The sequence below is a fragment of the Micropterus dolomieu genome, linkage group LG09, assembly GCF_021292245.1.
Source record: "Micropterus dolomieu isolate WLL.071019.BEF.003 ecotype Adirondacks linkage group LG09, ASM2129224v1, whole genome shotgun sequence".
In the NCBI taxonomy this organism is placed as follows: domain Eukaryota; kingdom Metazoa; phylum Chordata; class Actinopteri; order Centrarchiformes; family Centrarchidae; genus Micropterus; species Micropterus dolomieu.
In genome coordinates, this window is record NC_060158.1 from 15,559,598 (window position 1) to 15,572,039 (window position 12,442).

Here is a 12,442-nt window from a genome sequence, read left to right on the forward strand (position 1 = left end):
CCTTTCCATCACTTTGCTAGAGATTAATCTTGGTCTCATCAATCCATAAGATTGTGCTCCAGAACTTTTGTGGCTCATCTCTGTACTTCTGCAAATTTTAACCTGGCCTTCTGATTCTTACTGCTGATGAGTGGTTTGCATCTTGTGGTGTGGCCTCTATATTTCTGCTCTCTGAGTCTTCTTCCAACAGTGGATTGTGATACCTTCACCCCTGCACTGTGGAGGTCGTTGTCGATGTCACTGATATTTTGGGGGTTTTCTTCACAGCTCTCACTATATTGCTGTCATCAACTACTGTTGTTTTCCTTGGCCGACCTGTTCGACGTCTGTTGCTCAGTACACCAGTAGTTTCTTTCTTTTTCAGGACATTCCAAATGGTTGTGCTTGCTATGCCCAATGTTTGTCCAATGGCTCTGGTTGATTTTCCTTCTTTTCTCATCTTGACAATGGCTTGCTTTTCTCCCATAGACAGCTCTCTGGTCTTCATGTTGGTTTATCCTCTTTAACAGAAAATGCAGTCTTTATAGGTTTGAACCAAGGATGAAAACTTAGACTAGTCATGCAGAGCAATTTAATGTTTGGACAATCAACCTAAAAGGCAACACCTGGGCAACAAGGACATCACATGTTAGTTAATAGTTTTGCTCACTTGAAAAATGGGTGGGTTCAAACAAAGGGTGGTATGTCCTGAGTTGTTTAACACATCTAGATGTGAATACCATGAAAAAAAAGCTGAAATTCTGAACTCTTGTCTCATACTCATCTTTTGATCTTTAACCCAAATGTCTTCAGTGAACAACAAAAACAAAGGAATTTGCCATACCGTTCCAATACTTTTGTAGGGGACTCATTGTTCATATTCAAGAATAAGATAAAGTTTCCCTCAAGAAAAGTGTAGGCTACGTTTCTGGTAGAGTATCTTCCAAAACCAGCTTTACAAAAGACAACCAAGAACCAGATTAAAATAAAGCGCAATTTAACTAGTGAAAATAAAACAAAAGCAAAGAATAAAAACGATTTAATAAAAATGCACCTCTACAATAATGATTTTAAATACAGAGAATTAGCAGATCAGGTACAGCCAAGACACGCCTGTGTGACCGCATCACTGCTCTAGTTTGTGCAGGATCACTGTGCTGACCCGCTGGTTAATGTGGTTAATGTGACCTGTCAGTGGGTGGAGCAACTGTCCTTTTGGCCGACGGTGATGCTGCTGATGAGGAGGAGCTAGCTGCAGATGTTGACTCTGCCTGCGGACTGACTAGTCGAAGTTTGTCTCAAGTCGGAAACACGGCACATGTGTCGCTGCACGCTCCACTGGAGAGAGAAAGGGAAAAAGAAGACAGCACAACGAAGGTAACTTTTCTGCAATGTTTTTATTTTTGGAGACACACGTTGTCTCCCACTTTTAAAGCTAGTAAATGACACAAGCGTCACATACACCTACTGACGTTAACATGTGCATCAGCAGCATCATGTATGTTGTAGCTGCTGCTGCGTTTAGCTAGCTCTGTTAGCTCTGTTATATGTCACTGCAGAGCCGCCACACGGCGAGTTTAAATATTGTTTACATGGACACCAGCGTTAGCTAACATTATTGAATTAATTAGTGTACGGAAACACGGTTTATCTGTCCCATTTGAGTGTGCATGAGTACAATCAATCAATCAATCAATCTGGGGCTAATCATTAACAGCGAGCTTTTGGGACTAACAGGAGCGTATGTTTCAGTTACTGGGGCTCAATGATGGGGGACAAAAAGGCTAGATTGATTGAAGGTGCAATTTCCATTCACTCGCGTCCACTTAACGCCGAGATACAATGTGACCCACAAAGTAGACCCCGTCTACGTTTCACGTCCCAATCCTGTCAGCGCAGTGACCGCAGCACGTTTCAGTTTTAATGCGGAAATTCTGGGCTTACAAATGATGACACTGCTTCCTCATGTTTACACATGAGCGGCATTAACAGTAAAGTTTAATAACTCAGCGGTAGGTAGTTTGCTGAACCTGTCCGTCTGCTTTCCTCCTGAACACACGTTGCGTTGCAGAGCGAATGCAGTTATGAATAATTTCCTCCAGAGAGATGTCTCTTGAGCGTGTGAACAGAGGCACTTAAATGCAGCTTTCACAGTGGCCTAAGAATGTAGACCAAATGTTCACTTAATTTCACTGGTTTGTAATGGCACACACTTACCTGAGTTAGATAATTAGAAATATGTCGGTGCTTAGTGCAGGTAATGCATTTTAACATGCATGTTCAACAAATTCCCTCAGGATAAGTAAAGTTCTATCTTAAATGTTAAATGTTGTTTTTTTTCTCTAAACTTTGGAGTCCCAGCTCACAGCTATGCAGGTAAACTGTATCAGTGTCTGTCACCTCACTACACAGCTGAACTACTTCATCTTTGCTGGCTTCCGCCTCACCTCATTTGGTTCAGATATAACATTGTGTGTGCTATAGACTGCAAGCACAAGGCCAATGCATGATAGGATTACACTACTTTAATTACATAATTTTGGTTTCTCCTAATGAGGTACTCTGTTTGTGTGTGTGTGTGTGTGTGTCCCTAATCAGATTGGTAAAGATGCATTTCCTATCTAAGTCTGAACAGATCCTCTGTATGGACTAGTACTGTACTGCCCTGCATACCTGGATGTAAGCCGTATGTATTTGTACTGATGTGTTTGATGCCTATACAATGTGTGTAGATTTGTGTGTGTGTGTGTGTGTGTGTGTAAAAATCAAACATGTTTTTTCACTTACAATCAAAAATCAAACCTTGAGGTGCCCATTCTCCCTTTTTTAGTCCAGTAACAAGTCTGTTAAATTAAAACCTTTTATAATTAGACGAATTATGGCTTTTGAGAAATTTGAGCGCTCATTAAAAAAAAAAAATGTGATCGAGAGCTAAGTGAGGGAAGTGTTCTGGGGATGAGGATGTGAATCACAATATTAGCATAATAAAACAGCTTGAGCTGTAAGGAGGGTGTTGCTCGCATTCCTAGCGCCATGCCGACATTAGGCTGACAAGAACCGGTACGACCTGACATACTACCTACTCAGTGCCTTCACAAATCTCTATTACACAACATCGGTCATAAGAGCCTTGCTGAGCAGTGGAAATGATACACCATCCGCCAAAAATTACAAAATGAAACGGGGGGGGGGAAAGCAATTAAATCTCAGCAGCTGTGGATCTGTAACTATGTCTTTTTACTTGATGAATGAACTAAAGTGTGTAAGTTTTCTGTACCTTGCTTGTGTATGACTGAATAACTCAGCTCAGTTTTATTTAGAAAGCTCCAATTCACAACAGAAGTTATCTCATTCCACTTGTCACATAGAGCAGCTCTAGACCTTACTCTTTTATCATTAGTTACAGAGACCCAACAATTCCCACCGTGAGCAAGCACTTGGTGACAACGGCAAGGAAAAATTCCCTTTTAACAGGAAGAAACCTCAAGTAGAATTAAGACTTGGGTTAGGCGGCCAACTGCCTCCACTGGTTGGGTTGAGAGATTGAGTGAGAGAGAGAAGGGGAGAAAAGAGAACACACAGTAGCATTTTAAGCTCAGACGTCTCTGAAACATGAGTGCATCTGCTTATGGTTATCTGCAGATCTGTCAGCACCCATCAACGAAGTCCTCATCCAACAATCAACAAACTGTTGGATGGTATTTGATAATTTCACAATCAAAGTACTCTAGAAGAAATGGGGCAGTGCTTCATAGTGCAATACCAGGTGATCCGGTCCCATAGTGACAAAGATGCCATTCTTCTTCACTGATTACAAATCAGTCTACCATTAATGATTTTGAAGTTGTTCAAATTATTATATAAGATATCTTTAATACACCGGCGCACACACTCCAAACACAGTTTCAGTGGCCTGTAGTATCTATTCAAATTTACATGACAGAATTGTGGAGCCCTAATCAGTGAAAGTTTAAGAAATGATTTGCATCGTTTCCAGGACCTCTGGTTGTAAAAGAGGGGCTCCTTTCAACCTAAAGTTTAGTCAGGCATGGTTGTATGTGAAATAGCTCAACTCTCTTTGACGTTAGAGCCAGGCACGTACCAACTCGGCTATGTAAAATGTTTTGAATGTCAATGTAGTATATTGAAATAGGAAACCTGCTGTGCGGTAAACACCTTTCACTATCATAGTAACCAACCAGACATGTTGCTATACCTCTGTGATGTTTCCGTTGTTTTAGAGAAGTTATTAGAAGCACAGGTCTATACAACAAAATTCCTGTCCTGGACCTGAGGTGATCTGTGTGTGTTGACACATCGGAGAATGGCATCAACTTCTACGACCACCTGAAACTGTACCGCACAATGCAATCTGATGGCGCTGTCAAACCCATAAAAATGGCTAGAAAAACTCAGCCGGCTGACCTGTGGCTCTGACCCACAAACTCTTGCAGACGTATAGAAGCTGTCCAGAAGCCTAAGATTACAAAAGCAATATTTTTTTTTAAATTAAAAATGGTTTATGATTGTTAAGAAAAAATTTAAAATATTTGCTTTGCCTACTGTGCCCTGATGATTGGCAGTAATGAACATATTTAGTTGCACATTTATAGTGTAAACTATTAGGCTTTCTTTCAGTTAATCCCCCCCCTAGCCTCAATGTGGGGGAAAATAAGTGTTTGTCTCTTACTGGAGCACTGTTTCATTCAAAGACAGCCGATGTTGAACTCGCTGATGATTTATTATTAAATACATTTAAGTCACTTACCCATTCATTCACTCATTTGAAGTTTCCATTGGCCCCCAAGTGTCCATTATGCAACACAGGGTTATATTCCAATGACACGACCACAATCAGGATCACTTACTCTCATCTCAGCAAAAATTCCTTGCTGTGAAGAGCACTTATGTGACTCTGTGTTCCCTTGTTTTTCTTACAGATTAATCCAGTGGAGAATTCAACAATACCCTTTGAGACCGGCATAGTCTTATAAGCCTTCCAGTGACACTCCCACGTCGCTTTCCACTTGTCTTGGTTCTGCAGTCTGTCGTCTTTATTACTCCCCCGTCACTTCGTCCTGTTACCTCTGAGTTGAGGCTGAAGGAGAATGGTTGCTGAGGTGGATTCAGTTTCTCAGGGCAGCGGTGTTCGGCTGAAGCAGGAGATTTCCCTCCTCCATGGGGTCTGTCTCATCGTGGGAAATATGATAGGCTCTGGCATCTTTGTCTCACCTAAGGTAAGATTCTCTGCTTTGTTAGGCCAGTGAATTTATTTGCCCTGAGTTTATCTTACTTTTCAAAGCTCAGTGCTATGTTCGCTCGACTTGCAACATGTTCAGGGGTAACAGTGCACTGCTGATGCATCTGAGATCTGTATCTGATAGATACATCTGAAATAATTATTCATTGAGTATTGTTAATAGGGTTGGGCGATGTTTACAAAATTTCCATTAGAGGATGTCTGCAGTGAGACATCTGGATGGACGCTGTCATCGGGTGCGCAGGCGTGCACATGCGTAGTTGACTTATGTGCATACATGTGTTCTCGCTCAAACTTCACTGGGTAAAAAAATTTTGTAGAGTATTAACTTGCATTCCAATTCACAGTGGATATTTTATGCAAGGAGCAGGTAAAGCAGCAGTGAACACACAGGGTGCAGATGTTGGTCTCAGTTGTTTGATAGGCTGCGTCATTAACAAGCCCACAAGCGGTTCACCAGCTGCCGTGATAACGGATCGCGGGTAGAAATATACAGAAAAAAGACGAGTTCTCAGTCTTTTAGGCGACTGCTGATGGAGAAAATAGAGCAGATGGGGGGAGAGGCAGGGCAAGCCAGGTGCCTGAGGTGCAGGTGTGTGTGAGTGTGTCAGAGTGTAGAGAGAAGAGAATTCCGAGGCAGGTGCAAAGCATACTTAAAAACAATAAGAAAGTTTGTAGTCATTGAAAGCTGCTTTCACAGGGTGTGAAAATTTTAGATTTTTTTTGCTGGGGGGGGGGTTTACAATCATGATGCCGGCTCAACGTTGTCATGTCTGTCAGCCATTGCCGATGGACGATTGCATTGTCTTATCGGCCCAACCCTAATTGTTAAGGATTTATGTTACCATTGTGTTCCTGTTTAGGGTTGGGCAGTCGTCTATATTTTCAGATGGTCTTATTGTCTTTGTGTTAGATTGTCTTGGTGCCATTGTTTGGTCTACACCAGAGATCAAATGACAGCTTTCACACCACCCTAAACAAACTAAGACAAACACACAAATACACTAGACTCAAGCTTTCCAAAGTCTGACACTGTGCCCTGCACTGTGTAACTGTAAAATTACCCCAAATCTCTTTAACCAGATCACACACATTTAGGCTATTCTTTCCCTCCTTTTAATAATGAATGTAATAACTAATGATGTGTTTTTGTTCACTTAGCCTCTCATAAAAGTGTTTGGAGCTCCCCTCGGGAAGTCCGCCTCCCACTTTGAAAACCTCTGCACTAGAGTTCTTTTTTAACCCCACCAAATCTAAATGCTCTCATTTCTTACCCTGCAGGGTGTCCTTAAGTACACGGGTTCATTTGGCCTGTCGCTGGTAGTGTGGGCCATTGGAGGGATTTTTTCTGTGTTTGGAGCATTATGCTATGCTGAGCTGGGTACCACCATCCATAAATCTGGAGCCTCCTATGCCTACATCCTGGAGGCCTTTGGAGGTTTCTTGGCTTTTATACGGTATGTGTTTGTTTTTTACTCTTTCTGGATGTAAACACATTGTTTAAACACATTATCCCAGAAAAGCAATACTTACCTATGTGCTGTTACTTAGAATGTGTTACCGTAATTTTTGCATAGACACTGTTCATGCAGTATGTCCTCCTTTACTTATAATGCAAAAGCTCACATATACTGTACAGTATAGTAAGTCTGCCATATCCTAACAGCTTCTCAAGCTTTCAATTAAGTAATGTTATAATAACAGCACTGTTGCCACTTATCGTCTCTACACATTCAAGTAACATGAGGGTTCTTTTGACATTCTACGAAGGAAGACTGGTTCTGTGATCCTGAAAATAGACTTTTACCGTAGTGTTTCCCGTTAATTAACGAGACCATGGCGGCCCGCCACAGTCTAATTTGCTCCGCCATAGTTTCAAAATGAACAGAAAAATATTTTTACACATCTCTTAATAACATTATAGGCTCGAACGTGTTTTGTGGGCACTGCTGTAAGCTCGCACGCTCACACATTTTGGCATCTGACTCCAGACAACCACTTTTCTTTTGAGGTAACTACGGTAACGTTAACAACGTTAATCTGTTTCTGTCACTCGTTTGTGAGAAGCCAATTAAGCTAGCATCTAAATTTGGAGTGCATATGTATTCAAGCCTTTATGGTAAATGCACAGTAACGGACCGGTGCGAGCTGACAGGCAGGTTAGTGACTTTATCCTGTCAGTTTCTCTTTACAAAGGCAAGTGTTGCAATATGATAGTCCTACCTCAAGAGAGGCTGTGAAGTCTTCATGTTACGCGATACAAGAACCACATGCAACATGATTTATCAAAAGGGGTCAGATTTGATGAATTTAGCGCGAGGATACACATGGGACAACGTCCGGTTTTCAAATTAAGGTGTCTATACAGTATGGATATAAGATTAATTGGATTATATTCACAGAAAATACAAAACCTATTACATGTTTCCATTAAAAGTTAAAAAAAAACAACAAAAAAACAATAATAATAAAATGTTAGGGAAATTACTTCTATTTTCTATTCTTTGATTTATGGTTGCTGGAAAAACAAATTTGTTGACCTTTGTTGCTGTTTCATAACCATTTATAGCTTAATGATCAAATAGTTTACTAGAGCACAACATTGTTTACAAGAGTGCCACGGTCTTCATAGATAGCCTCTTAATTTTGCACCAAATGAATGCATTTACCTTTCTCTTAAAATCCTGTTGGAAACACTGAGACAAGAGAAACTGATCGACTGTCATTTGTAACATTTTTTTATTTCAGGCCCCAGACAGACAGCCTGTATCTCTCCCCCCTCACCTGAACCTCTGCTCCACATCACCCAAGGCATTTAGATGATGCCTGGAATTTTATTATTATTATTAATTTTGTGTGTCATTAGTGGAGGCAGTCCACTAACATCAGAGAATTTATTATTTAAGCATGTGTAGAACTGAAATTCATATTGCAAAAGCTAATTTCCCAGTTGTAGAGGTATATAAAGCCTTATTATTAATTTGTTATTTTACTAAAGTTACAAGTTTGTTTTTTTTTATATTAATTTATTCTAATAATTAAGATTCATCAATTTCTGCTGCAGACTGTGGACGTCGTTGTTGATAGTCGAGCCAGCTTGTCAGGCAGTGATAGCCCTGACCTTCTCTAACTACCTGGTCCAGCCCTTCTACCCCACCTGTATAGCCCCCTATGACGCCGTCCGCCTCATTGCTGCTGTGATCATATGTAAGTCTCTCCCTGTACTAGACAATAATACACACAAGGTGCATTACAAAATTATTTTAAGTTTAAACTGAATGCATGTTCCCAGAGCATAGAACAAAATAGATTGGTTTTGGTTATTTAAACCCCAATTATTTACTGTAAATGTCTTAATCAGCCTGTTTGCTTTATTCTTAATTGCACTGTTGGCTGACACAAGTCCAGTACAGTCTGTGCTTTAATTTGTCACGAAAAACCAAAGGTTCAAATAAAATCAGTCACAGTTAACCTCCTGTTAATCCAGACTGTTACATTTTTGAGGAAGTGTACAAGATGTTCTCATAAAAGCTGAAAGGGATAGTCATAAGTGGTGTGACACATGCCTTTTGTGTGAGAGACCTGGATTTGAGTCCTACTGTTACACATCCACCATTGTGTCCCTGAGCAAGACACTTAACCCTTAGTTGCTCTAGAGCCTAGCCTGACATATATAGCAAATATAAACGCTTTGGATAAAAGCGTCAGCTAAATGAGAAAATGTAATGATTTCCTCTCAGCTCTGCTTTAAGTCTACTGTGCTTAGTAAAGGGAAACCCTAAAGCTTTGTGATACTGTGATAAAGGGCATAACATAGGTCTGGGCGATAAAGCCAAAAAGTCATGCTGTTAGGCAGAATTCCGGTATAAAATATATATCGGTATTTTCTGCTAAGCGAGCTCAACTTAGCTTATTTCACCGTTTTTTAATTATACTTCATTCTCCATCTTAAATATCATTCACTTATTGAATTTGACTGCTTCAGTTCTCTTCACACTCACAGACCTAACGTACCTCTGCTGCAAACAGCCATTACCAGTACCAGCTCAGCTCGCCTCGACTCAGTTTGGCCGTCCTCCGTTTTTCATTGCAGATAGTACCCAGAAATAGCACCTGGTAGCAGATACAAGTACAACTTTTACACAATGGAAAACCAAATGGACAACCAAAAAAAACACGAGGCGAGTCAAGCTAGTACCGTGGAAAAACGGGCTTTACTGTCTCGCTCTCCCTGTATGTCCGCTTCGGTGACTTTCTCCATCAGTAGTAGGCTAGGCTGTATAAAGTCACCAAAAAAAATCAGACCTTGTCTTCTGGACTTTTCCTCCCGTGATTCCGTTCACAGCAGCAGCTGAGCTGCACGTTGAGGAGGCATCTTGTTAGAGACTTTGTGAGTTGACGGCTGCGTGCAGACGCTGAGGGAGGGGCGGAGCTGCGCGGTGAGGTAGAGAGACGAGCAAACGGATGGAGGACTTTACAGAAACAATATTAGTATCAGATTATATCGGTATAAACGGTATTGTCTAATTTCATATCTTTGTCTAATATCTATCTTTTGAAATTATATCGGTATACCTCATATACAGATATACCGCCCAACCCTAGCATAATAGCAATGTCAATACAGTTGTTCGACCATAAACTCCTCCCCTCTGCTTGTGTCCAACCTTCGATTTAAACTTTATTGATTTGATGTTGGTTAACTACTGTTTTCTTGCTCTTTCTCCATATCAGGTCTGCTGACTTGTGTGAACTGTATGAAAGTGAAATGGGGCGCTATTCTTCAGGTCATCTCCACTGTGGCCAAGGTCCTAGCTCTTATTGTCATCATCATTACTGGCCTGGTTAAGCTGGCACAAGGTAGGGTGTCCTAGAAACTGTCTGTCAGATAGTTATTCTGAAATCACTGCCTTCACTTTGCTGAAAATGAATGGGATGAAGCACTACTTAACTATTTGGGATTAAGGCATTTTAACTGAATCATTGAACAGAATGCTGTAAATAGTTAACATTTTAGTTCAAAGGATTTTAGTAAATATGGCGAAATGGTGGATTTTGGTAGTTTGTCAAAGCACCTTAATCATTCATCAATCATTTTTGACTCAGCTTTTCAGGTAAAATTTTGATATTGGACCAGCTTGATCAAATAGTTTAATTATTATATTGATACATTTTATACATCGAATATACAAATAACTGTTTTTAAATTCAGATTTTGTTATTATTTTTTATGTTTTTGATTGTGTTTGGTGCTCTTGTTATTGCTACATATATTATTGCATGGATGTTTTTTGTCCTTTTCTTTTCTTCTACTAAACTGGTTCAGGCATGTAATGTGTATATATTATGCAGGGCACACTATTTATTGAAATATGAAATTAAAAATATTTAAGGCACATGCTGGATTCAATATTTTGAAAATAATTAGCCCTGGATGATGAAAGCAAAACATTTTAACACCTGTTTTATGTAGGATTCGACCAGAACTTTGAGGACTCATTCAAGGGCTCCAAGCTGAACCCAGGTGACATGGCCCTGGCCCTCTATTCAGCACTGTACTCCTACTCTGGCTGGGACACACTCAACTTCATCACGGAGGAGATTAAAAACCCAGAGAGGTATGAGGTCTGGTATTTGAGAAATATTTTACAAGAAGGGATTTTTGTTCCTAATGGCTTTGCTTTCTGACGTAACATGAAGTAATCTCAAGCTGTCGTCTCAGTGGAAATGGTATACATCCCAGTTACAAAATAAACTGAACATTTGTAAAATCTAGATATTTTAGTACTGCTTGCAGGTTGGGGTGGGGTGTGGCTAACAATTATTTTTCTCAGCTCTGTTCTGTAAATACTTAAGGCTCAACTGAGCGCGTTAAGTTAATGAAAACCATTTTTCTTTTGTAGGAATCTGCCCTTGTCGATCGCTATTTCCATGCCCATTGTCACAGTGATCTACATCTTGACCAACGTTGCTTACTACGTCGTCATGGATGCAGACCAAGTGCTGACCAGCGAAGCTGTTGCTGTGGTGAGTATCTGCCTATTATTGTGGGGCTCAGAATAAATTTTGTGCATTCTCCTTGTGCACTAAAGAAGCTGTGTATGAGCAGTGTGACCGCGTGCATACTAATGTCTACCCATTAACACACCAAATTGACAGCGTCTGCTCAGACTCATTGGGTAGCAGATTCGGATCTTTGCTTCCCGTCTTCTGCTGTCATCTCTTTCAGCCTGGCTGGCAGCCACTGGCACTAGTGTCTGGTTCAGTATTCCCTTTTGGTTATCTGTGACTGCAGGAGTCTAGATGATGTCAGGAATCTCATTTAGCTAAAGAGGTTAGCGCCACACACAGGAACGGGGAAGTTGACTATGTGATTAGTGCATTGGAGGAGGAAGAGTTGTACTGAGGTTTGTTTACAGTGGTATTTGATAGTATTCACTCTAATAGTTAACTTATTTTCCAACAAGCTATAGGCTGTGGGCTCTCATAGTTTTCCTGTTTCCATAACTGGATTTCTCAGATTGTGGAGGGAGCAATGACGTCATTGGGTGTTATGCACAGCTTAGACTTTGCTCCTCAGCACTGCACTGAAAGTTCATAATATCAGAAGGTAAAATGTGTTTGGCACAGACATTTTAAAGCCCATCCTGGTTAAGAATCTTCTCTAAGAAACATTTACATTAAGCGTTTCTTAGAGTTTTCGTAGGTGTTATTCTAATTTGCACATACAGGTGCTGGTCATATATTTAGAATATCATCAAAAAGTTGATTTATTTCAGTAATTCCATTCAAAAAGTGAAACTTGGATATTATATTTATTCATTCCACACAGACTGATATATTTCAAATGTTTATTTCATTTAATTGTGATGATTAAAACCGACAACTAATGAAAATCCCAAATTTAGTATCTCTGAAAATTAGAATATTACTTAAGACCAATACAAAAAAAGGATTTTTAGAAATGTTGGCCAACTGAAAAGTATGAACATGAAAAGTATGAGCATGTACAGCACTCATAACTTAGTTGGGGCTCCTTTTGCCTGAATTACTGCAGCAATGCGGCGTGGCATGGAGTCGATCAGTCTGTGGCACTGCTCAGGTGTTATGAGAGCCCAGGTTGCTCTGATAGTGGCCTTCAGCTCTTCTGCATTGTTGGGTCTAGTGTATCGCATCTTCCTCTTCACAATACCCCATAGATTT

At 40.3% G+C, this 12,442-nt stretch overlaps 1 protein-coding gene across 1 annotated transcript; it reads left to right on the plus strand.

Annotated features, from left to right (window-relative positions):
- The first annotated feature begins 1,149 nt into the window (after positions 1-1,149).
- LOC123976472 (Y+L amino acid transporter 1-like) lies at positions 1,150-11,317 on the plus strand. Its single transcript, XM_046058681.1, has 7 exons — positions 1,150-1,356; positions 4,920-5,216; positions 6,521-6,696; positions 8,304-8,446; positions 9,974-10,099; positions 10,713-10,857; positions 11,143-11,317. The coding sequence occupies exons 2-7, from the start codon at positions 5,088-5,090 to the stop codon at positions 11,300-11,302; spliced, it is 879 nt and encodes a 292-aa protein (XP_045914637.1). The 5' UTR covers positions 1,150-1,356; positions 4,920-5,087; the 3' UTR covers positions 11,303-11,317.
- The last annotated feature ends 1,125 nt before the right edge of the window (positions 11,318-12,442 follow it).

Excerpts from the sequence above, each read along its gene's own strand:
- LOC123976472 (XM_046058681.1), top strand. The coding sequence starts at position 5,088 with ATGGTTGCTGAGGTGGATTCAGTTTCTCAGGGCAGCGGTGTTCGGCTG. Across the intron at positions 6,697-8,303 it reads GGTTTCTTGGCTTTTATACG|ACTGTGGACGTCGTTGTTGA; the intron begins GTATGTGTTTGT and ends TTTCTGCTGCAG. Across the intron at positions 8,447-9,973 it reads CATTGCTGCTGTGATCATAT|GTCTGCTGACTTGTGTGAAC; the intron begins GTAAGTCTCTCC and ends TCTCCATATCAG.